The sequence below is a fragment of the Choloepus didactylus genome, chromosome 22 (genome assembly GCF_015220235.1).
Source record: "Choloepus didactylus isolate mChoDid1 chromosome 22, mChoDid1.pri, whole genome shotgun sequence".
In the NCBI taxonomy this organism is placed as follows: domain Eukaryota; kingdom Metazoa; phylum Chordata; class Mammalia; order Pilosa; family Megalonychidae; genus Choloepus; species Choloepus didactylus.
The window spans coordinates 43714331-43740145 of NC_051328.1; the positions used below are offsets into that span (position 1 = coordinate 43714331).

Sequence of the window (25815 nt, forward strand, 5' to 3'; positions counted from 1 at the left end):
CAAGCAGTGAAAAGACGAGCGAGGAGCAGGCCATTAGGCGGAGGGTAGCTGCAGAGGGTAATGGGTTACAGGTGCTTTTGGACCAGAGGAATCTTCGTTTCCAGGCTGGTGGCTCTGGAGCATGGTCTGGGGGTGACCCTGTGGGAGAGAAAGGGGTGACCCTTGGGGCGGCCCAGGGAGGCCGAGCCTTCGACCTTCGTGTGGCCAGGTGCCCGCATGTCTTCATGTCCCCGAGGGAGAGCACAGCGTCTGGGGCCAGGGCGTGGCTGTCCCTCGTGAAGGCAGCCTGGCCTCTAACACAGGGCCCACGTGGGAGCTGCCACCCGGCCTGCCTCCTGGACCTTGCTGGGGTATGGGCGTCGAGCGCGCGTCCCAGAGCCCCTCTGCACAGCTGTGCGCGCTCTCAGGACACCGGTGTGGGGGAGACGTGCGGTGAGCTGGCTGCATTAGGGCACCGTTTTAGGTTATTCGTTTATTTCTTTGTGAGTCGTGTCCTCAGAGCACCCCACTGCCAGCTCGCTGCCACTTGCTGTCCCTTCTAACTGGTGCCCCAGATGGACAGACGCCAGTGGCTGAGGTCACCTATGCCTTTTTGTTTCCACGTCTGCTGGGTTCGTGTTTTATAAACGTGAAGTGGATATATATGGGGCTGTTTAGAGCTTGATGATGGATGTTCGTTTGTCCCTCTCCGCAAGGAAAACGAACACTTCTCATCCATTTTTTGGCATGAAGATGATGGCAGCTTTGTCATTTTGGACTAGCCTACTTTGGACCAGAAACTTCTGGGGAAATTGTGTAGTGAGGATTGGTGGTGTGCTGGCTTTACGTTGCTGGGGGGCTGCAGCTGTGTGGAAACACGGTGAGGGTATGAAACGAAATGAGCCAGCCTAGGAGGGATGCGGGCTGAAAGGCCGAGTGGGCTGGAGCTGTGGCAAAAGGCCTGGAGGGGTACGGGGCAGGGAGCTTGAGTTTGGTGTGACCATGAATGCACTCCTGCATCCTTCGGTGAGGCAGGGGGTGTCCCACCCTCACACAGGTGTCCCTTTCTCCTCTCGCAGGTGTCGCTCTAGCACTCCAGCACCATGCAGTGCTTGCACCTGGTGTCTGTTGGTGACGATGCCACCCGTCCCTGTGTAGATGTGGGGGGACAGGTAGAGGCCCTGGCCCTGCGCAGCTGGAGGTGGGGGCAGCTGAGCTGTCGATGTTCTGCATCCCTCTCTGGGCCCTCCCCTCCCTCCTGCTTGTCAGCCCCCAGGCTCCAGGCTGCCCTCCTGGGTCTGTCCACCCTGGCTTCCCTTTCAGGGTCTCGCCCACCCTCTCCCCCCGTGATGTGCCCCCCATCCTCAGATAGACGCAGCCTGGGGGCACCCTCCTGATTGCCAAATTAGAACCTCTTGTCAGGCTCCAAATTCCAGGAATGCGGCTCAGCTCAAGGTCAGCGCTGTGGACCCCTGGCGCTGAGTGGCAGGGTACAGGGATGGTGAAGACATGAGGAGCCCGTTCACCCTGAGGGAACCCCCTGGGCAAGAGGGATCTCGGCTGTTTCCGGTTCCTTCTCTATAATTGAGGCTCTCAGCAGAGCAGACAGAGGCTCCCTGCAGGGGCAGGTGAGCTTTTGCGGGAGCCGTGGGGGGTGGCGATGGACGTGGGGTTCTCAGGGTGTGATGGGGACAGGAGCTGTGAGCGTCCCCCACGTGAGGGGGCACAGCAAAGGAACCCAGTCCCGGGGGGCATTTCTGACATTCTCGTCTCCTTTGTTCTACAGGTGACCCCAGGGTTCGAGGAGAAGGAAGGGGAGCTCCTGGTCCGTGGACCCTCTGTGTTTCGAGAATACTGGAATAAACCAGAAGAAACGAAGAACGCATTCACCTCGGACGGCTGGTTCAAAACAGGTGGGGCCCAGCCTGTGTTCCTCCGGGTCGCAGATAGTCTTGCTGGGCAGGGGCTGTGGGGACAGCGCAGGGGTGAGGCTCGGCCACTGAGACGGGGTGTGGGGACCGGGGACACTCATCCTGCATGCACCAGCCGGGCCCATGGGGACCCGAGATGCTCGTCCCGCACGCACCGGCTGGGCCTGTGGGGAAGCAGCTGCCCCTTCCCAGGTGGCTCTGCCCAGCTCAGATCGTTTTGGGGTGTACTTAGTCCATGTCATCCCACCACTTGGGCTCTGCTCATCTATGTCACCTGCTGGGGCAGCTAGTTTCATTATTTAAGGTAAAGAAAGACCAAGCATGAAAGCTGTTAGCAAGAGTGAGCACGAGCCTGGGAAACATGTCCAGGGCACGAGGTCTCATGTGCAGATGGAGCGGCCTGACAAAGTCCATGCTCAAGCCTGAGACCCAGCCGCCAGCTGGAGACCGAGGACGCTCCTGCCTTCCCCGGAGAACGGGGGGCACCCTCCCCGCCCCCACCTTCCATGCTGCTGCCTCGGTCCCAGGGATGCTGGGGCGCTGACTGTGCTGCACCGGAACGTTGAGCCGTGTTTGTGGGTTTGGGGTGGTTGTTTCTTATTGCCTGTTTTTTAAATGTTTGTACTTGAAAGGAGTGCCAGGAAGCCAGACAGGAAGTCCCCAGAGCCTTGGAGCCGGGGCTGCGGACCCACCAGAGATACAGAAAGCACCCAGCCCAGGCTGCTCGGTGGGGATGTGGCGGTGCGGGGTGTGTGTGTGCATGTAGGAGCATATGTGCATGGGTGTGCGTGCGGGAGAGTGTGTGCAGCAGAGTGTGTGCAGGGCTGTGCATGCAGAGGATTGTGTGCAGGGGTGTGTGCAGAGGTATGTGCAGGGGAGCGTGTGCAGGTTGTGTGCTTAGTCACACGTGCACACGTGCAGGGGTCCCTGTGTTGAGCATTCATTCCGCAACTCTCCTGCTCTTAAGGGAAGTGCCGTCAGCCCGTCTGAGCACCGTCCCTGGTACAAATACGCGTGTTCTGCCCGATGGGCACATGAGGGTTGGGGCCCTCCCGCAGGGCCCCCCTTCCCGCCTCCAGCTCAGCCTGCCCCTGCCAGCCACCTGCTTCCTTCCCACGCCCTCCCTTCTGCCACACTCAGGGAGAGGCAGCTGGGGGAGCCCACCAGGCAGGGCCAGGCCCTGGTGTGGGAGGAAGAGATCCTGGACGCTCCGTGCTCCTGGCTATGACCGGTCATTAGGCAAAAGGTGTGTCTTTCCTGTTACGTGTTCCCCGTGCTTCTGAAAAGCAGCACCGGGGTTCCAGAGACCTCGCAGAGGCAGTGAGTTCTGCACACCTCCTGCCCTGCCATGCCCGGTTCCTGCCCCAGCTCCAGTGGCCTCCTTCGTCTGTCCTCCCTCTTCCCCCACCCCAGCCCTTACCAGCATTCTGTCTATGGGTGGGCACCAAGGCAATGGAGGGCAGCTGTGGGCAGCTGCCATGTGCGTCAGAGAAGAAAGAGAGAAAACAGACCGTGGCTGTGTGGCCTGTGGCACATCGATGGCCGCCCGAAAGGAGAGGCCTTAAAAGTGCGTGACACCTCGAGGCGTGTGCTGCTGGCTGCTCCTGCACAGCTGCGTGTGGGCCATCAGCTCTCAGGATGGCACAGAGGCCGAGGACAGGTGTCTGCTGCCGTGAGCACCCAGGCCACAGAGCCATGGCCGGGTGGGACCCCTGCAGCCTCAGGGTGTGCGGGGCCCTGAGGGTGGAGGGGCAGCTGGGGGGCTACCCACTGAGGAGGGGGCATTGTCTCCCTCCACTGTCGCCCCTAAGCCTGCTGTAAGGTCCTCACTCTTCCCTCTGCTGCTTCTCCACTTCCCAAGTGCAGCTGACAGAAACTTCTAGTCCCCATGGGTGGGGGGTGGTGATGCTGTGGGCGTGTTTCCTGTGCGCCCTGGTGGTCGTGTGTGTGATGGGGGGGCCGCTGTCCCCGGAGGCCCTGGGAGTGAGGAGGGGCCAGGCCACATGCCCCGCTGGCCACCCGTGGGTGCTGTTGTACCCAACACGCTCGCTCCTCGGGTGCCGCTGCCCATGGAAACAAGCTGACCTGAGGGAGTCTTCCAGCCCCAGGGTGTTGGAAACGCTGCCCTGAGCCCTCCTGCGTTTGCCGTGTCCCTCCCAGAGCCTCTGAAGGGCCCAGATTGGGCAGCCTGGCCGGCTCATGGCCATCTTATTTTTAAATTCAGGTAAAAAGCTGCAGGCTTTTTCCCTTTAAAACCCTGCAGATTTCGAGGCACACTAAGCTGGTGAGGCGGCAGCAGAATGGGGGCTGCGAGTGGCTTGAAAGGGTGTTTTTAGTCACCACTCCTGATGAATATTTCAGTTGAAAAGGAATCGCTTGCATTAATTATTGTAAAGAGATGTCTTTAGGAGAAAATGATCTTGAAATTCAGTTTAATTTCATTGTAATGCACCACAAACAGGAAGGGAGTGTGTGTTTAATTGGCTCTCGGGGGTGAGGCCTGGAAGCTGCCTGCCGTTGTCACAGGCCATTAGCAGCACAGACCGCGTGATGAGCCCACAGTCAGCACAGCTGCCGCTCCTGGGGGAGCAGCAAGCGGGTAGGAGATGGGAATCGGGATTGGACTTAACCCTTTCCCTGGCCAAAGCCTCCCGCACGCGGAGACTGAGAGGGGGTGCTGGGGGGCGGCCCCCGCAGCTTAGCCGAGTCTCCTCTGCTTGGATGAGACGCAGGGCCGCTCACTGGACCCCAGCCCCTGCATCCTCCTCTGCCTGGCGTCCACGTCTGCCTCATTTCTTGTGGTCACACAGGGGCTGCACATGCCTCAGGGGCCCTCAGTCCCCCCCAACTCTTGCCTGTCGCAGGGCCGTGCCTGCTGGGACTCCAGGAGGAAGGGGTGACTGCCACAGCGGCCGCAGAGGCCCCCGGCAGCCCCTGCCTGCCGCGCTGCTCCGAGCCGCCAGGGCGCTGGGCAGGTGTGAGGTGGCCATCCCCGCCCCTCGTGTCAGGAAGGACGGGCTCCAGAGGCTGGCGGGTCGGCCCAGGTGGTCCCAGCATCAGGGGCATGGGGGACGGTCCTTCGGGCTGAGTCGTTCCTGGCCAGCACTTCCCAGTGGGCTCCTGATAGCGCGCATGGCGGAGCTGCCCCGTGGGCTTCCCGGGACAGAGGGCGACCCTTCTCGGTTCCGAGGCCGCAGGATGGGCTGCACATCGCCTCAAAGGCTCTGTGCCTCTAATTCCTCGAGTCTCTTCATCCCGCCTCATGGTGCAAGAACCTGGAACCGAAGGTGCCTTGCGCTTGGTTGTTTAGGTGGTGACTCTGAAGCTCAGGATGCGCTCCTGCCATGCCCGACGGTCCCGGAAGCTTTGGGGATACGTGGTTGTGAGCCCGCAACCTCCGCCTTCCTGAGGTGGCACCTCGGGAGCAACAGCTGACGGCTCCGGGTTCTGTGCACTAAGGCTTGGCCTCCATCGGGACCCCCAGCCCCCCACATGTGCAAGGGGTTCCCACCTCCGTGAGGCGTTCCGTCCCCGCAGCTCCCACCCCAGCTGGCCTCTGCGTGAGGAGAGGACGCGGCAGTGCGGGAAACGTCACGAGCCTCTGCCCTTCCGTGTCTTATAAGCTTCACCATGTTTCTGTGTTTGCTTCTGATCCCCTCGAAGCTGGTAGAGGAAGCCCCTCGCCTGCCCGCACTGACCCTCCCCAAATGTGGGGCTCTCTGTTCTCATCAGTTTGCCCCGTCGCAGCCTCTGAAGGTGCCGCAGCCCCCATGATCACGCCCTGTCCACTGGGACATGCTCTCGCTGCCCGTCTGTCCACCGGGGGCTCTGGGGCGCTTGGGGCTGGCTCTGCAGGGCTGGGCTCCCTGCCCCTTCAGCTTCCCAAGGGCATCCCGAGGGCCTTGTGCCCTCATCTGGTCGACCCTGCCAGGCAGGTCTAATGCCTGGGAACCGCGCCTTTCCCTGACATTGGCGTGGCCGAGCCTGTCCCGTGGATGGGCCGTGTGCGGGAGACTTTGCTCCAGTGCTGTATCCATCAGCGTCTCCTCTGCGGGCCACAAAGATGCTCCCCTGTGTTTTTCTTGGGGACGTATCAGGCTTTGATTCTGCACTTGGAGCACGTGTTGCGTGTGGAGTGACGTCCTGATGTAATTTTGAGGGTTTCCTTGTGAGCCACCAGTGTGCCCCTGCAGCCTCCTGCACGGCCGTCCCCTCAGCCGTGGGTCTGGGCCCTGCCCCTCCAGAGCACTGGGCTGCTCCTTGGCCCCAGACGCGGCCCTTGCCGTGGCCCTGCCAGACATATACACACACGTAGACGGCGCCCCGTGATGCCTCTCCACTTACGGCAAGGTAAGGAGGCTCTCGCCTTGTGCACTTTCAACACTAATTCCGTAAACAGTCGAGGATGAGTTTTTCAAGCTTACGCTGGCACTGACCTCATCTAAGGCTCAGCTGTCAGCATGTAGGGAAACCGGCCTGCACTTCTCCCAGCCTCCCGAGCAGAGATGCCAGGGGCAGGAGTCCCAGGCCTCGAACCTCTGCCGGTTCATGACATCCGTATGCCCATCTGCAGTCTGGGAGAGGCTGCCCACCTCCTGGTGGGGACGGATGTGTCCCTGCAGCTTCTGCGGCTGCAAGGGACAGCCATCCGGGGACCCAGGCACCTCCCGGCCAGCGTCCCACCCTGCAGGCACAGGGGTGCTTGGTGGGCTCGGGTCCTTTTACTCTCCTCAGCAGCATGTGCCGTTTCTTCTGTGTATTTAGTTAGATTTCACACATGTACTGAGTACTAGGCACCAAATGCTCAGTATTGCCGTGCAACTTTGTTTGCTATTGTGAATGGAATGTTTTTATTCTATGTTCTCTGAGTATTACTGGCATATTAGAAAACTGTTGATTTTTTTATTATTTTTTTATTTTGAAATAAATTCAAAGTTATAGGAACAGTTGCAAAAACAATACTAACCCCATACACAGAATTCCATCATACCCTGACCCCCCTCCCCTGATAGCCCAATCCACCAACTTTAACATGCTGTCACATCGCTATTTCTTTCCCTCCCTCCCTATCATCCATCATCTATTGCTCTGTCTTCTGAACATATGGGAGCTAGCTGCTCACACCCTTGAACAAACACTGTAATTCACATATACACTTCCCATCAATAAGAACATTCTTTTATGCAATCCCATTAAGCGCAGCTAAGAAGTACAAGAGATTCAACAATGATACAAAGCTTACGTTCTATATTTCCTTTTCCTTATGTCTCAACTTGTGACCCTTTGAGCCTCCTATCCTCCATCCTCCAATCCCATCCAGGTTCATCCTTGGCATTCAATTGTCATCTATTTAGACTGTCTTTTTTTTTCCAATTGTGGAAACATATATACCGCCTTAATCTTCCCATTCCACCCCCTCCCTAGCCTTCCATTAGTGGGATTAATCACATTTAGAATGTTGTAATGCTCTTTCCCACCATCCATTACTAGAAATTTCCCTTCACCTTAAACAGCAACCCTACACTCATTTCTTAACTCCCCATTGCCCCTTCCCTCATTTTTCTTAACCCATACTCTACTTTTCATCTCTATGGTTATATTCTCTAATAATTTCTTTGTGTTTACTGTGGGGCTTAAAATTAACCTCTTAAATCCATAACAATCTTGTTTTTCTTTGATACCACCTTCACTTCAATAGGACACATAAACTATGTTCCTATACTCCTCCATTCCCCCACCTTTGTATAGTTGTCTAAAATTACATATTTTACGTTGAGTTCAAAACCACTGATTTGTCATTAGAATTTGTGTATTTTATATCATGTAGGAAGTAAATAGTGGAGTTACAGTTCAAAAATTATTGACTTCTATTTGTATTCCATTGTATTTGGAGAATGTGCTTTGAGTATATTCATTTTTTTTTTTTTTAATTTATTGAGGCTTATGTCCCAGCTTATGGTCTCTTCTGGAGAAAGATCCATGATCACTAGAGAAAAATGAGTGTCCTGGTGATTTGGGATGTAAGGTACTATATATGTCTGTTAAAATTCTCTATATCTCTTTCTCCTTTCTTTGTTTCTCTGTTGGTAGGGCTCCCTTTAGAATCTGAAGTAGGGCAGGTCTTTTATTGGCAAAGTCTCTCAGCATTTGTTTGTCTGTGAAAAATTTAAGCTCTCCCTCAAATTTGAAGGAGAGTTTTGCTAGATAAAGTATTCTTGGTTGGAAATTTTTCTCTCTAAGAATTTTAAATATGTCATGCCACTGCCTTCTTGCCTCCATGGTGGCCGCTGAGTAGTCACAACTTAGTCTTACATTGTTTCCTTTGTATGTGGTGAATTGCTTTTCTCTTGCTGCTTTCAGAACTTGCTCCTTCTTTTCAGTATTTGACAGTCTGATCAGAATATGTCTTGGAGTGGGTTTATTTAGATTTATTCTATTTGGAATTCGCTGGGCATTTATGCTTTGTGTATTTATATTGTGTATAAGGTTTGGGAAGTTTTCCCCAACAATTTCTTTGAATACTCTTTCTAGACCTTTACCCTTCTCTTCCCCTTCTGGGACACCAATGAGTCTTAAGTTTGGACGTTTTATTTTATCTATCGTATCCCTGAGATCCATTTCGATTTTTTAGATTTTTTTCTCCATTCTTTCTTTTGTTCTTTCATTTTCTGTTCTGTGGACTTATAGGACACTGAGATGTTGTTCAGCTTCCTCTAGTCTTGTATTGTGAATATCCAGAGTCTTTTTAATTTGGCCAGCAGTTTCTTTTATTTCCATAAGATCTTCTATTTTTTTATTTACTCTTGCAATGTCTTCTTTATGCTCTTCTAGGGCCTTCTTTGTGTCGCTTATATCCTGGGCCATGGTCTTCTTGATGTCCTTTAAATCTTTTGCCATGTTTTCTTTCCTAGATTGTAGTTCTTTGATTAATTCTGTTAGGTACTGTGTCTCTTCTGATATCTTGATTTGTGTGTTTGGAGTTGGATTCTCTACATCATCTGGTTTTATCATATACATTAAGATTTTCTGTTGTTTTTGGTCTCTTGGCATTTGCTTTGCTTGATAGGGTTCTTTCAAGTTGTAAAAAAAAAAATACCTATCTAATTTTTCAGAAACACAGTTTGGTGGCGTACACTTTCTCTAACTACCCAGCAGATGGCGTCTGAGTCACCTATACCCCTCAAGTCAGTTTTCCTCCACTTTGTCCCCATGGTGTGTGGGGAAATGATTCTTGTGGGTTCAGTTGGAGAACTCAGTTTGGGTGTGTTGCTGGAGCCGTCCGCCCTGAATGTGGGGCGTGTATACGGGTGGCCAGGGAGGAAGGACAGCTTTAATATTCAAATCCCCCAGGTTCCCAGAGATGCAAGGAAAACTATTGATTTTTGAGTGTTGATAGAGTAGTGAGAAATCTTGTTAAAATTTCTTTGAAGTTCTAATGAGTTTTTTCAGTCTCTTAAGTTTTTGTGGATGGTGCTGTCATTCGCTCATAACAAACTAAAGCAGGTGTCCGTCTGTGCTTCTGCTCTGCCGGCCCCTCTCTTGGTGCCCTGGCACCAAGCAGCATCCACACCGCCTGCAGTGTCGGCATCGGCAGCTGTGCTCGAGGCTCCGTGTGTGGACCCCACGCCAGGCCTCCCCCAGCCACACCCCCCAGCACGGCAGGGAGCTGAGTGGCACACCCCGAGTCGGGGCCTAGGGGCTTGGGGGCTGCTGTCGCCACGTCAGAGAGGACTGCTCGATTTGCTGAGAGGTTGTGGATTTGTTTGTTTGTTTCACAGGTGAGCGTTGGATTTTATTGAATTTTGCTTCTGAGACATTCCTGTAACCCCACGACTCTCCCCACGCACTCATCCTCTGGCGTCCGTCCCTGCCACACCGTGCACTCCTGGGGCCGTGGCAGGCCTCCTGCACAGGGATTTCTCTGTGTCTTCCGAGTCGGGGCTCGCAGGTTGTTCCGAGTGGAAGGCTCCGCTCTCTCTGTTCCGCTTGGCCTCACTTTGCTCTCGGCCCCCCATGTAGAACTCCTTCCCGTGGCTTGTGGGCTCTGTCCCAGGGGCCACCTCCCTGGGCCCACTGCCTCCCTGGGACCTGCTGCAGCACGCTGTCCCCTTTCCCAGTGTCTGGTGGGCCCCGTGCCCTCCATGGCCCTCACCCCTGCCCTCATTGGAGTCCGGGCCCAGGAGACACCTCCCCACGTGTGCACCAGCACTGGGCCCCCGCCCCTCGTCATCCCCTCTTCCTGTGCTCTCTGTTGCCTTTGGACCTCCCCCTTTCCCTGGGACCTCCCTCCATGTGCCCTCCCCTCTCCTGAGAACCCCCCAGACACTGTGTGCCCTCCCCCCTCTCCTGGGAACCCCCACACACACTGTGTGCCCTCCCCCCTCTCCTGGGAACCCCCCACACGTGTGCCCTCCCCCCTCTCCTGGGAACCCCCACACACACTGTGTGCCCTCCCCCTCTCCTGGGAACCCCCCACACACCGTGTGCCCTCCCCCTCTCCTGGGAACCCCCAGACACCGTGTGCCCTCCCCCCTCTCCTGGGAACCCCCCCACACACCGTGTGCCCTCCCCCCTCTCCTGGGAACCCCCCACACGTGTGCCCTCCCCCCTCTCCTGGGAACCCCCACACACACTGTGTGCCCTCCCCCCTCTCCTGGGAACCCCCACACACACCGTGTGCCCTCCCCCTCTCCTGGGAACCCCCACACACACCGTGTGCCCTCCCCCCTCTCCTGGGAACCCCCACACACACCGTGTGCCCTCCCCCCTCTCCTGGGAACCCCCCCACACACCGTGTGCCCTCCCCCCTCTCCTGGGAACCCCCCCACACACCGTGTGCCCTCCCCCTCTCCTGGGAACCCCCACACACACCGTGTGCCCTCCCCCTCTCCTGGGAACCCCCACACACACCGTGTGCCCTCCCCCCTCTCCTGGGAACCCCCACACACACCGTGTGCCCTCCCCCTCTCCTGGGAACCCCCCCACACACCGTGTGCCCTCCCCCCTCTCCTGGGAACCCCCCACACACCGTGTGCCCTCCCCCCTCTCCTGGGAAACCCCCACACACCGTGTGCCCTCCCCCCTCTCCTGGGAAACCCCCACACGTATGCCCTCCCCCCTCTCCTGGGAACCCCACACACACCGTGTGCCCTCCCCCCTCTCCTGAGAACCCCCAGACACCGTGTGCCCTCCCCCCTCTCCTGGGAACCCCCCCCACACACCGTGTGCCCTCCCCCCTCTCCTGGGAACCCCCCACACGTGTGCCCTCCCCCCTCTCCTGGGAACCCCACACACACCGTGTGCCCTCCCCCCTCTCCTGGGAACCCCCACACACACCGTGTGCCCTCCCCCCTCTCCTGGGAACCCCCACACACACCGTGTGCCCTCCCCCGTCTCCTGGGAACCCCCACACACACCGTGTGCCCTCCCCCCTCTCCTGGGAACCCCCACACACACCGTGTGCCCTCCCCCCTCTCCTGGGAACCCCACACACACCGTGTGCCCTCCCCCCTCTCCTGAGAACCCCCAGACACCGTGTGCCCTCCCCCCTCTCCTGGGAACCCCCCACACACCGTGTGCCCTCCCCCCTCTCCTGGGAACCCCCCACACGTGTGCCCTCCCCCCTCTCCTGGGAACCCCACACACATTGTGTGCCCTCCCCCTCTCCTGGGAACCCCCACACACACCGTGTGCCCTCCCCCTGTCCTGGGAACCCCCACACACACCGTGTGCCCTCCCCCCTCATCTGGGAACCCCCACACACACCGTGTGCCCTCCCCCCTCTCCTGGGAACCCCCACACACACCGTGTGCCCTCCCCCCTCTCCTGGGAATCCCCCACACACCGTGTGCCCTCCCCCTCTCCTGGGAACCCCCACACACACCGTGTGCCCTCCCCCCTCTCCTGGGAACCCCCCACACACCGTGTGCCCTCCCCCCTCTCCTGGGAACCCCCCACACACCGTGTACCCTCCCCCGTCTCCTGGGAACCCCCCACACACACCGTGTGCCCTCCTCCACCCCCCATTCAGCACTGGGTGGGGTTGCTTGGAGGCTGCCGAGGGGAGGGTGAGGTGGTGGCTGGATCCAGCTGTTTCTCAGAGGCCTTCTGCCACCGCCCCTGTCCTCCACCCCATCCCAGTCCCGGCGTGTCCCCCAGTTTTCACCTTGGGTCTCTGAGCTGAGATCTTTCTTCCTTTTAGTGTACGCCTCTAGAGCTACACATTTCCCTCTTGGCACAGCCTTCTCCGCATCCCGTCAGGTTTGGTGTGTTGTGCCTTCGTCTCATTTGTCTCAAGATACTTCCCAATTTCCTTTGTGATTTCTTCTTTGACCCATTGATTGTTCAGGAATGTGCTGTTTAACTTCCGCATGTTTATGGAAACGTCTTCTCCTTCTGTTATTGAGTCCTAGTTCCATCCCACTGTGGTCACAGAAGATACGTGTTTTGTAGTTTATGGAGACTTGTTTTGTGACCCAGCCCTGGCCTCTCCCCGAGAGCGACCCTTGCAGTGAGGAGAACGTGCATCTGCACTGGCAGCTGTGCCCAGCAGCGGGCTGCTGTGGGCAGGTCGGTCCTGCCTCCCTCCCTGTGCTCGTCCGACAGGACATCCTTTCCGATGGAGAGAGCCGCCACCGAGCCGCCTGACGGCAACGGGAACGCAGCCTCTCCCTGGGATCTGTCAGCCTGTGCTTCCTGTGTTCAGGCCCTGCTGTTAGCTGCCTGTGTTTTCACAGTTACATTTGCTTGTTGAATTGCCCCCTTTATCAGTATGTAATGATCTTCTTTGTCCCTCATAACAATTTTTGACCTAAAAGTCTTTTTTATCTGTAATTAATATCATTGCCCCAGCTCTTTTTTAGATATTACTTGCATGGTATATATATTTTCCATCCTTCACTTTCAACCTACTAATGTTTTAAGTTAAGGTGAGTTTCTTATAAATGGCATATAGTTGGGTCATGGCTTTTTTATCCATTCTGCCAATCTCTGCCTTTTGACTGGAGAGTTTAATCATTTACATTTAAAGTCACTACCGATGACCCAGGGCTTTTTGCTGCCGTTTTGCTATTTAGTCTTTGTAAATTTTATACCTTCTTTAACCCTCAATTCTTCCATTAATGTGTACTTTCATATTTTTTTTATTTGTGTGTGTCATACCATGTCTCATTTCTTTCCAGATATGTTTTTTATATATTTTCTTTAGTTACCATGGGGTTAAAATCTAACAATCTAAATAAATAACCATCATTTTTTGTTTGATGCAAACACACACATACACTGTTCTGTATACTCCATCCCCTACCTTTTTTTGTACTTGTACCCCTTCTATCTGTGTACACTGTATGCCCGAAAACCTAGATTTACTGTTACTTTTTATGCATTTGCATTTTAGCACCCATAGGAAGTAAGAAGTGGAGATAACACCGACAATACACTACAATAATCCTGGCATTTATGATTACCCAAATGGCCACTGTAACTGCAGGTCTGTATTCTTTATGCTGCTTTCCACCACTGTCCAGTGCCCTTTCCTTCCAGTCTGAAGAACTGCCATTAGCAGTGCTCGTAGGGCAGGGCTGGTGGTGACGAGCTCCCTCAGCCTCTGTTTACCTGCGAATGTCTTAATCTCCCTCGTTTTTGAGAGAGAGTCTCACTGGATATAGAATTCTTGGCTGGCAGTTGTTTTCCTTCAGCACTTTAAGTGTGTCAGCCCACTGCCCTCCCGCCTCTGTGGTTTCTGATGAGAAATCGGCACTCGATTTAACTGGGACCCCCTCGTACCTAACATTGCTCTTCTCAGGCAGCTTCCGGAACTCTCTTGTCCTTTGCGTTTGATAGTGTGATACGTATATGACACGGTGTATTTTTCTTCATGTTTATCCTGTTTAGTGTTCATTGGGTTTCTTGGATGTGCATAGTCATGTCTTTTACCGAGTTTGGAAAGTTTTCTGCCATTATTTCCTTGAGTATCCCTCTGCCCTCTTCCTTCTCTCTCCTCCTCCTGGGACTCCCGTAACGCATTTATCGGTAAACTTGATGGGGTCCCACAGGTCTCGTAGGCTCTGTTCACGTTTTTCATCTTTTTTCTTTCTGCTCCTCAGCCTGCCTCGTTTCAAATGTCTTGTCTTTGAGTTCACTGATTCCATCTTCTGCCAGCTCCAGTCTGCTCTTGAAACCTCCTGGGCATCTTCATTTCGATTACTGTAGTCTTCAACTCCAGTAGTTCTGTTTGGTTCCTTTTTAAAATTTCTGTCTCTTTACTGAGAGTCTCATATTGTTCTTTTTTTGTTTTTCTGACATCTGTAGTTCTTTCTTTGTTTTTTCCTTCATCTCCTTGAGCATATTAAAGGTCATTTTTTTAAAGTCTTTGCCCAGTATGTTCACTGTCTGGCCTCTTTGTTGATCTTTTCTGGATTTTCGTCCTCTTCCTTTGGATAGGCCTTCATTTCCTGTTTCTTTGTTTGTCTTGTAGTCTTTTTTGCACACTTCATTTTAATATTTTAAAATATTAAGTCTGGGAGTTAGTCCTTGAGCTTGTTTCTTGAGTTCGTGCCCAGTGAGCGATGTGACAGAGTGCCGGGCTAACAAAGTAAGCACAGCAATGCAAAAAACACCGCTCACCATCTCTGCACAGTTGTCAGGTTTTTCATTTGGGAAGAGAAGACACGAAAACTCGGTCAAAAGGAGCTTTATTGTCCGCTGTGCGCAGGGGGCTGAAGCCTGAGAGGGCGAGTGCCCCGCACCAGGGGAGCAGTGGGGCTGACGAAGGACGGCTGGCGGGAAGTTCTTTGTCCGGGGAAGGGGAGGCTGGCAGTTCTCAGTGGCTGCTTTGGAGAAGAGTAGCTGGCAGGTTTCCATTGGCTGGTTGGAGAGCAGGAGCTTGGGAAGTGGGAGAGTTGACAATTTTAAATGTCATCAATAACTTGCAGAATTCCTTAAGGGCGCAGGGGTGGGGTGAGGGCCCAGGATCTAAAGCTAGCGCAGTTGCTCTGCATGGGCTGGTGCCACGGGCAGGGTCCTCTTGAACCCTCCCGACCCTGCAGCTTGTCCTGGCTCCTGCTTGCTTCTGGCCTTGGGAGTTCCCCTGTTTACAGGAATTTGGATGCTCCCTCCTCCCTCCCCAGGAAACAGACCTTCTCCCTCGGGGACTTAGGGCCGCTAAGCCTTCGCCTGGGCTGCCCAACTCAGCTGTTTCTTACACCACTTTCTGCTCTCAGCTGCTGTGCCTGGAGGGCACCTTCTGGGAAGGGTGGGAGTGACTGGAGAGGCGGGTCCTGGGTGAGTCTCTCCCAGCCAGAGGGAGGCCAGGGCACCACAGGGGAGCACCAGCCCCACGCTGCCCGGGCGGAGGGGACGGGGGTCCAGCCAGGGCGCTGGCAGCTTCTTCTCTGGGCCTTGGGAGCTTGTTTTCGTGATTTGGCACTTGTCCAGTAAATGCAGCCAGTTAACTGTTTCCTGTGGTTTTCTACCACCTTTAACACTCCTCTGCTGCTTTTGCCCGAGGCGTGCTAGAGCAGCGGGCCCCCAGCAGCCCGAAGTAGCTGATCAGAGCAGCGATTGGGGATCGGACCATCACACCGCACGCTTGCACCCAGCTGGCACCAGCTTCGCCAGGAGCCGGGGTTAAGGACCCACTGCGGCTGCCGTGCAGCTGGGGACCTGCACGGAGAGTGAAGCTCGACAAGGTTTGCCACAGTTTCCAGCCCTGGGTGCTGTGTGGGGCTGATGGTCGGGCCCTGCCTGTTCCGGTGGAGGTGCTGACTCCTGGAGCTCCTACTCCGCCATCTTCCCACAGTCCCTTCTCACGGTGATGCTTGTTGTCGCTGAGCTTTTCTCCCTGGGTTGCTAGAGCCTTTGCCAACCAACCCCGTGGTCTTGTTTAAACCTGGGTTAGATGCCCCCAGTCCTTGATCATGGGGGTTGAGCCAAGAAGGATGCAAACCACAGAGCCTTGGAAAGAGTGGGGTTCCCCGGTTGGGAGTTGGCTCCCTGGAGTGCCCCCTGGGCAGGCACTGTGCAGAAGCCAGCCTCCCCTGAGTGGCCCTGCACAGTCAGGAAGAGCTGAGTGCTGGGAACAGGCTGAGAGAGCCCCTTTATATTGCAGCCCCAGGGCCCTCTGAGAAGGAGCTGGCCAGGGAATATGGGGGCTCCCAAGGAGCAGGGTGCATGTGCAAGCAGGGGGGAAGGGGGCAGCGGTGAGGGCTGGGCAAGGACAGCTCAGCTTCTTGCAGGGAGAGGATGCAGAGAGGCAGCCCAGAGCGCAGCTGGGAGTGGCTGGGCCCTTGTCTGTGTGCTCAGACCTCGGGCTACTTATGTGCTAAGAAGGGGCAGGCACCACCAGGGGCTGGGACATGGGTGGGCCCATGGGAAAGGCTTCTGGGAGCCCTTGAACACAGGGGACCCACCTCGAGGGTGACCCCATCCCACCCCCCAGGGAAGCCAGCTGCCCTCAGACAGCACCGTGGTGGCATCTGCCCTTCTGCCTGGTCACAGAGAGGCCGGAAGCCTCAGTCCAGCCCGGTGACCAGCTGCAGGCACAGCCTGCCCACCTCCCGCCCGTCGTCCACCTCAGCATCAGCCCAGCGAGTTCCCAGGCCAGGGGCTCGCACGGGCTCCCGGGGCAACACACCGGCCTCTCGGGGCTTTGGGGGAGCCTTGGCTCCGCGCCCTGCGGGCAGGTGTTTCCTCGTGAAGGGAGTTCCCACGGCAGGTGGAGCCGGAGCCTGCGGATGGAATGCCTCCCAAGCGGGAACTCGGGGACAGAATCACATCCAATCAGCGTCCTTTCCTACAATTTCCCCACTTTGGGGAGTGACATTTGTCTCTCACAGTCATAAATTTGGTTACTACAGTTTTTTCCTTAAAAACTTATTGCTTAATTATCATCTGTTGCGGCTGTTGTGTGTGCCTTACGTGTGGGTGAGCCACACCGGGGGGGACCTGCTCCTGGAGCTGCAGAAGGGAAAGTCTTCATGGACCAGAGAGCCAGTTTTAAAACTTTTTATTTTGAAATAATTTTAGATCCACAGAAAGCTACAACAGATATATACAGGGAGACCCTGGGTGCCCCTCGCCCACTTTGTCCCAGTGGAGGTGCCCCCCAGGGGGTGTCGGCGCCCACCTGACCCTGCAGAGGCCGCGCTCATGCGCTCATCTCCACGGTTTCCCATGCACTTGCCTCGTGTGCATGCGTGCACGTGGTTCTCGCTGCCAGCTGTGTGCACGTGTGCTTCTGTCTGTAGCACTGCGTGTACACATGTGCACTTCTGTTGCCGTATCTTACCTAGGTCTGGGTGCCGACCGCTGCTGCCCCGAGGACCACCCTTGAGCCGCCCTTGCAGTTGTACGTCTCCCGGCCGGGCCACCACTGCTCTGTCCTCACCTCTGCAGTTTTGTCGTTTCGGGGTGTGGTGTAAGTGGCGTAGCACACAGCTCGGGGGTTGCTCTTCTCAGCCTTTACGTCGGCTGTGCAGGCCGCCTGCTCCCACGGGCTCTTCCTCCTCGTGCTGGGGCACTCCGGGTTGTCTCCAGCTCGGGGCTGTTACGGATGGAGTTTGCTGAGCATTTGGGTACAGGTCTGCTCGGTGTGGCCCTAAGTCTTCGCGCCCCTGGGATGCGTGCCCAGGGCTCCGCTGCTGGCCCGGGCGGGAAGCTCACGCGCAGTCTCGGGAGGAGCTGCCAAACTCCCGCCAGAGCGGCTGCCCCCCCGCTTCCTGCGCACTTTCTCCACGTCCTTGCCAGCATGTGGTGCTGCCAGCGTGTCATTTTAGCCTTCTGCTAGGGCGAAGTGGCCTCGTGTTGGCTTCCGTTGCATTTCCCTCAGGGCTGGCGATGGGGATGCTGGTCGTTCTTTTCACGTGTTCACAGCCCACCTCTGTGTCCCGTGCTCAGTGGACGCCCCCAAGCACCCTCATCTGGTTCTGTCACAGGAGTGAGTGGCTCGTGCACGCACCTGCTGTTGGCTCGCGCAGGTGTTCAGGGCAGGCTGCGTGCTCACACACAACACACACAGACACACACACACACACACACCCCGGCCTGCTCTCACGGGCCGCCCCATCACCCTGTAGTTCTTGTAGAGAAAGGAGCTCCCGCCCTTAAAGTCATCTCTGTCAGGGCAGGCCTGGAGGTGCCCACGTGGCCCTTCTCCTTGCTGTGTCTCTCCTGCAGGTGCAACCTTGTGGCCTGTGGCTTCGTCTCCCTCTCTGTGCCCCAACCCTCCTCTCCATCCCCAGGACCAGCCCAGCCGGGCCCTGAGCTGCTCTTTCCCCCCAGGCCCCCGTCTGCGTGGCCTCACAGGCAGCAGGGTCCAAAACACACACACACACCAGTTCACCCTTATCTCAAGCTTCCCGAGCCTTCTTGAGAGCAGCTGGAGCTTCCTCGTGCAAGTCCTGGCCAGTCCGCCCGCCTGTGGACGCCCCACCCCTTCCCACCCTGACTGCAGCCCCGGGGTGGCTCCCAGCTGCCCTTGCCCTCCCTGACGAGGTGAGACTTCCTTCCCATGGCCCCTGCACCCCCTCCTCATTTCACATGGACTTGGGGTGTGGCCCATGCCTCATCCCTGGGGACTGTCCTTGAAGGCGCAGCCCTTGTCTGCCTGGAGAGGCTCCAGAACTCAGGGTGAGCTGGAGGCACCCAGTATCTGCCGGACGCGTGCTGAAGACGTTTAAGCTGCTAGGGGTCACAGGTTCTTCACCTGGAGTATCAGTTTCCCGTGGCCACTGTCACAGATGAACACAGCCTTGGTGGTCCGGAACGACAGAAGTCCAAGATCAGTTCTGCTGGGCAGGTGGTGACAGGGCCGTGCTCCCTCCAAGGTCCAGGAAAGACCCCTTCCTGGCTGCTTCCCGCCCCTGGAGGCTTCCACATCAGCACCTTCACGTTTGCCCGGGCGCCGTCCTTGCAGCCCCTTCCCCTCTGCCTTTATCCTGCTCTGGCAAGGACCCTGTGACTTCGTTGGGACCCACACAGATGATCCAGGGTCATCTCCCATCTCAAAACCCTAAACTGCATCTCCAAAGACTCTTTCCAAATGAGCCACCTACCCAGGTTCTGGGGCTGTCCTTCAGCCCCCACACTTGGTATTTGGGGTCCCCCATCCCAACCCGTCTGGCCACCACCACCTCCCAGCACCCCCTTGGCACCGTCTATGCTCAGTGGGCGCAGGGTCCCTTCCCAGCTGTCTCCTTCCTCGCTGGCTTTGGGTTCTGCTGTCGTTTCCCTGCACGGCCACACCTCCTGGCTGACTGCACGGACACCCGCCGTGTGCCCCACCAGATGAGAGCAGCTGCCACACAGCCTTGCTGGACATTGCTCCAACTGCAGTTTTCCTTGACGCTGCACAGCCCTTGCCTACCTGGCCAGGTGTGCAGGAGGGGGTCTCCTGCCTCTGGACCTGCCCCTTCAGCCAGCACTGGGTTCACGCCTTCTGCAGGAGGCTCCGGGCACAGACCAGAGGCGCTGGGTGGTGAATCCTGGGCACGAGCCAGGGCCCCCGAGCCTTTGCCATACTCTCTCCGGGGGAAGGGATGGTCTGCTCTGCCCTGCTCTTCGGTGGGTGCCCAGGGGACAAGGATGGCATGGGGCACGCCACTTGAGTCAGAATCCAACAGGCAGACAGCCCTGTGGGGTCCTCACCCAGAAAGCGCATTCTCTGTTTTGTCCTCCATGGAGGCATCAAGAGCCATTAAAGCTGCCCTCCATGTGTCCCTCGGGGTGGGGGTACGGGGTACCCTGCCACAGTGCCAGCCTGGGTGCTCAGCACAGGAGACTTCAGCATCCCTTTCCTTCCTTCTTAAGTTACTCGTAAGCTGCCCTTCCCCGGGCACTCACTTCCCACCCAAGATGACTGGGAATTCCTCGGCTCCTCGGACAGAAAGCTTCACCGTGGGTGCAGTCCGACTCGGGCGTCTCGAGTGTCTGGTGTCACCTCGTCGCGTGAAGCCTGGTTGTGGGCCATGGTGGTCAGTGGCTCCCCCAGAACCCGAGTGGACAGGCTGGCCTGGCCCGTGGGCTCATTTTTCGGTGGGATTGTTTTCTTATGGTGAGTTTTCACAGTTGTTTATCTTGGATGCAAATACTTGGTCGGGGAAAGTTTGCAAATACTTTCTCTCAGCCTGTGGCATGTCTTTTCATTCTCTTTTGTATCTTTCACTGAGCAGGTTTTCAATTTAATGAAATTCAGCTACCTATTTTTTTCCTCCGTGGTTCATGTTTTTTGGTTTTGTTATCTTGAAACTCATTGCCAAACCCAAGGTCACCTCAGTGTTCTCCTGTTATTTTCTCAAGGGTGTGTAGCTCTGCATTTGACATCTATTGCTCTGAACTGTTGAGTTCATTTTTGTGAAAGGGAGGGAGTCCGTGTCTGAATCCATTTTTTTGCACATGGGTGCCCAGTGGTCCGGCCCGCCTGCCCTGAGACCCCCCTGCCTGTACCCAAGGCGTCTCCTGCTGGGGTCTGCAGGACGCGGCGTCTGTGTCCCTCCACGCTGCTCCGCCGAGCCCTTCTCTCGCCGTCCTCGCCGTCATGGTCCCGGCAGCCCGCAGTGCCCATGGAGCTGCGGTCGCCCTCTCCACTGCCCCTCGGTGTTGTGGTGGCTCTTCTGGGCCTCGGTCCCCTCCGTCTAGACCTCGGGTCCAGCTGTCGTGTCCACAGAGTGACTCCCTGCGCTGCGCCGAGCCTGCGGGTTCCGCTGGGAAGCACTGGTTCTTCACGACTCGCGTCCCCTGCCCAGGGTGGGGGGTCCCTCCCTCAGGCCTCCCCGGTGCCCCTCCTCACACGAGCCTGGTACGTATCTTGGTGGATTTGTATGTAACTGTTTCTTCTGCGTTTCTTCTCTTTGGTGCTAATGTAGATGGTGTTCTGGTTTTAATTTCAAGTCCCCGTTGTTCTCTGCTGGTGGACAGGAAGACAGTTGGCTTTGTGTATTAACCTCGCTGTAGCCTTAGTTCCTGGAGTTGTCTTGTTGATTCTTAAGGATTTTCTATATAAACAATTGGGTTCTCTCTTAACAAAGGCAGTTTTATTCCTTCCTCCTCGATCTGCATCCCTTTTGTTTCTTCCTCTTGCCATGTTGCAGTACCTGGGACTCCTGGTGTGATGTTGACCAGGATGGTGACAGGGACATCCTTGTCTTGTTCTTGATCTTAGGGGAGAAGAATTTAATTTCTCTCCATTAAGTACGGTGTTAACTTTAGGTGTTTAGTGGATGTTTCCAAGTTGAGGGAGTTCCCCTCTACTTATAGTTCACTGAGAAGTTTTACCATGAATGGGTGTGGGATATTTTCAGATGCTTTCTCTGCATCTCTTGAGATGATCATGTGGTTTTTTCTGTAGCCTTTGGTGAGACAGATTACATTAACTTACTGTTGAGTGTTGAGCCAGACTTGCCTAACTAGAAAAACCCCCTTGGTTGTGGGCTGTGATTTATCAGTCCTTTGTGGAGGGGGAGGGTTAGTCCATCTATGTGCAGGAGATTTTGGTTGCAGTTTTCTTTCCTGTGATGTCTTTGTCTGGTTTTGACAGTATGGTGACGCTGGCCTCGTAGGATGGGTGGGAAGTGCCCCCTCTGCTTCCATTTCTCCGGAAGGGTTGTGGCAGGTGGCGTCATTTCTTAAGCACTTAGTGGGATGTGCCAGCAAGACCCCCTGGCCCTCTTTGCCCACCTGGCATCTAAATCCTTGTGTTTCCATCACACCTTCCACCTGCCCCCGGGTGTGCTGGTTTGCAGCTGTTACATCCCCAGAAAGGGCCATGCTCCTTTAACCCATTCTCCTGGGTGCAGAGCTGCTGTGGGTGGGCCCTTTTGGTTAGGTTGTTCCCATGGAGATGGGACCCCGTCCATTCAGGTGGGTCTTGATCCTCCTACTGGAGTCCTTTAAGAGAGGAGAAAAAGAGAGAAGCTGACAGAGAAAAGCTCCGGAGAAGCTCTGAGAGGAGCCGCTGGAACCAGGAGCTGAAAGCAGCAAAACCTGGGCGTGAAGGCCCAGCAGACCCCGCCACGTGCGTTCCATGTGCCAGAGGAGTCCTGGATGCCAGCAGCCTGTCTTCAGAATCCAGGTATCAACTTGTTGAAGCCTTGAGTTGGACATTTTCACAGCCTAAGAACTGAAATCGTAAGTTAATAAATCCCCATTGCAAAAGCCAGCCCATGTCTGGCGTATTGCACTCCAGCTGCTCAGCAAACCAAAATGCCAGGGCAAGCCCTCCTGCACCACACGTCGTTTCTTCTGCGAGGTCCTGGTCCTCACTGTTCTCTCCTCCCTGGGGCGTGAGGGAGGCTCAGGTGCTCACACAGGGCTGCTGGGCACTCGCAGACATTTGCAGACTCGTGGCCCCAGGGACACAGGCCCCTGCACGCCCTGCCCACAGCTTCTGGGACGTTCTCCTTTATGGCTTAGAGTCACGCTCAGATCCCTCCACAGGGCACTGCTGGGAACAGGACCCAGGCTTCTCACTCTCATGCACCTGTCCCTGCCACAAGAGACTTGGGTGGAGACCCCCGGCAGACCCCACATGGCAGACGGTGCAGCAGGCATCCCAAAAGCTGAGGGTGGGGAGGTGACCCATGAGGAGTGGGCTAGGGCCTTCTAAGGGGGATGCCCCGTGAGTGCCCTGGGGCATAAGGGAGCACGGCCGTGGGAGCCCAAGGGGAGGCCAGCGACGTGCAGCCGGGGGTCCCCGAGAGGCGAATGGCACAGGCCGGCCCATGCATTGCCTTATGGGACACGTTCAGGACTGTGACCCTGGGAGCTGCACCCCCCCCCCCATTATGCTGGATGGGGCATCTCAGCAAGCAATAGAGCAGCTCAGAGAGGGGGAGCAGGGTGGGAATGTTGCTCGAAGGCACCTGAGGCCCGAGGACAGGCCTGAACCTCATCGGTCACTTGTGCTGCATCAGCATGCACCAACACATGTTGGCACGCTTCAGCATGCAGCACATATCAGCATGCAACACGCATTAGCACGTGTCATCACGCATCAGCATGCAGCACATATCAGCATGCAACACGCATCAACATGTGTCAGCACACAGCACGCATCAGCACGTGTCATCACGCATCAGCATGCAGCACATATCAGCATGCAACACGCATCAACATGTGTCAGCACACAGCACGCATCAGCACGTGTCATCACGCATCAGCACGCAGCACATAACAGCAGGCAACACACATCAGCATGCGTCAACATGTCAGCATGCATCAGCACATAACACTCGTCAACACGTGTCAGCACACAGCACATAACACTCATCAACACGTGTCAGCACGCATCAGTGCACGTGAGGGTGAGCGGCCCACAGCCAGAGCAGTGTAGCAGCGATGCCCCTTGGGAATGGCGCTGTCCCTGCCCAGGCCACATGCCCACTTCCTGCAGCCTTCCCCAGGCCTGCGGCTGGTGCCCCCAACTCTGCCCCCAGGCTGGTCCCCCAGCCTGCTGGCTTCCTCCGGCCTCTGAGCCGAAAGCTGGTGTCTGTCCAGGGATCCCACCCCCCAGGGCAGGACCTGCAGCCCTACCCGCTGCCACCGCGCCTCTCCACACCTTAATCCCTGCAGCCCGTCCAGGCTGACCCCCTCAATCTTGTTTAATAGTCTGGAAAGAGCCTTGCAAGGGGCAGGTCAGGAAGGGCTGCGAGGCAGTGGGCTGTGACTTCCCCATGTCAGGCAGCCTGATTGCTGATAACATTTTTATGATTTATGGTTTATTCCAGCAAATGACCTGACATGAGGTGTGGGATCTGGGTGAGCAGGTGGGCACTGTGCTCAGAGGGCGGGGCAGGGTGTGTCTGTCCCTCCGTCACACACACGCTCACACAGGTGCATGCTGGCACACGCATGTCCACGCATGCAGCACATGGTCACGCACGCATATGCACACACACACGTGCACACCGTAAAGCCTAGCCTCTTGGCTGGGAACATGGCCCTCCCTTTCGTGGTTAGCTCCCCTGTCCCTTCTTGAAGGTTTGGTGTTTGGCTGCGCAATATGTGTCCCAGAGCTGGCCGAGAAGGAAACCAGGTTGATTCCTAGCTTCCAGGGGCTTCCGTGGGTGCAACTGGAGCCAGTGGGACTGAGTGGGGAGGGGGCTCTGGGAGAGAAGCCAGAACTTGGCTGGGTGAGGGACCCCCTTTCTCCCCGTGGGAGAGGTGACATAGTCGCGGGGGGCCGCAAGGGCCAGATCACAGCCAGGGGTGTCCTGAAGGCTCAGCCCCAGGACCCTGGGGTGACGGGAGCCGTCCACAGCCACCGAGAGAAGGCGAGAGCTGAGCAAGAACTGCTGCCTGACCCGGCAGCCCCACCTTAGTCTCTGCCACCAAGCACCAAAGGCGGGGACACAGATGGTGACCCTCAGGTGCCAGAAGGTGGGAGCAGCCCCTGGGGCCACAAGCAGCTGAGCAGACCCATGTGCAGCCTCTCCCCTCGGCCAGAAGAAGGATGGCTGGTGCACACCACGGCACGGATGAGCTCTGAAGACGCCGTGTGGGGTGAAATGAGCCCCACACAAAGGGGCAGACAGTGTTGATGTCTCTTATGTGAAACGCTTAGAATAAGCAGATTCAGAGAGACGGGAAGCAGAGTGGTGGTCACTGAGGGTGGTGGCAGTTACCTCTTAATAGGAGCAGGTTCCCATCTGGGGGTGAGGGGCTCTGGAAACGGTGTGATGATTGCACACTGTGTGTGTACCAAATGCTCCCGAATTGTAGCTTAAAAGTGGCTTCAAAGGTAAGTCGTACGTTACGTCTGCCATACCACAATAAAAGGAACGTTAAAAAAAACTGCAGGTGATTCCGACACACAGCAGAGCATCTCTGTCAGAGCCTGGTGCGGTTGTTTCCAAATCCAGCTGTGGCGTCACTGGTCTCGGGTTGGGGTCGCAGGCCACCAGTGGCCCGTTCCCCTTGGGGCTCCCTCAGGTGACGAGAAACTGGGTCTGGGGGTGTTTGTAAGGCGCTGGGGATCCGACTCACTTGTGGAAAATAGATGGTCCGTGTTTGCTCCCCTCTTGGGTCGACAAGTCTCCGTGGACATGGGGTGAGTGGATTGGGGCACCAGCGGCAGCCCCGTCACCAGGTACCTGCTCCCCCGTCCTGGTGGGGGCACTCACGCCTGCTGGCCTGTCCTGAAGCAGCCGGGGGCACAGGCTCCAGGGTCAGGCCAGCAGGAGTCTAGTTTGGGGCCATCATGCTGCGAGTCCCCTGCCCTGTTTCACATCCGCCACACCCAACTGCATTGATCACACTCTCTCTCACTCACCCTCTGCGAGGACGCTCGGGTGCAGGCAACAGAACATGAGCCCCAAAGTGGCTGACCCAGCTGAGCAGGTGGCGAGTGGTGCCTGGCTTCAGGGTGCTGACAGGCTCTCAGGCCCATTCCAGTTTGCTTGCCCAGGCCAGAGGGAGCGGGTGCTGGTGGACCCCACCCAGTATGCGGGCTGAGAGCACAGAGGGGAGGCCGCCAGGAGTGGGGCCTGGTAAAGGGACGAAGGCAGACACCATGTGACCCCTGGGCCGGCCCCTCCAGGACCCGCTGGGGATCCAGGCTCTCCTGGACGTGGCACCTGGGGACTCCTGGCAGCCAGAGGCTCAGTGACCAGGTCTGCCGAGGCTGCCCTGAGGTGGGAATCCTAGCGGAGCCAGCATTGCCAGGTACTGACAGCCGCTCTCTTCGCAGGCGACACAGCCGTGTTTAAGGACGGCAGCTACTGGATCCGGGGGCGCACGTCAGTGGACATCATCAAGAGCGGGGGCTACAAGCTCAGCGCCCTGGAGATCGAGCGGCACCTGCTGGCCCACCCCAGCATCGCAGGTGAGCGAACCCTGCCTGGCCGGCCGTGGGGGCCGTGGGGGCCGTGGGGGCAGCCGGGGCGCCCTGCACTCTGTAGCAGGAAGACCAGGT

General features: G+C 56.6%; 1 protein-coding gene across 10 annotated transcripts in view; it reads left to right on the forward strand.

Annotated features, from left to right (window-relative positions):
* Positions 1–25815, forward strand: part of ACSF3 (acyl-CoA synthetase family member 3) — a 66959-nt gene that overhangs the window by 30056 nt on the left and 11088 nt on the right. For 5 of the 10 annotated variants that reach the window (XM_037815638.1, XM_037815639.1, XM_037815641.1 and 2 more), the window contains exons 7-8: positions 1766–1892; positions 25591–25725. In XM_037815638.1, coding sequence (XP_037671566.1) covers positions 1766–1892; positions 25591–25725 — 262 coding nt within the window. Of the gene's footprint in view, positions 1–1765; positions 1893–6007; positions 6770–7849; positions 7879–15416; positions 15599–16347; positions 16812–17200; positions 17285–25590; positions 25726–25815 lie in introns of those variants that run through there. The other 5 variants (XR_005213783.1, XR_005213785.1, XR_005213784.1 and 2 more) reach the window with 5 other exon arrangements.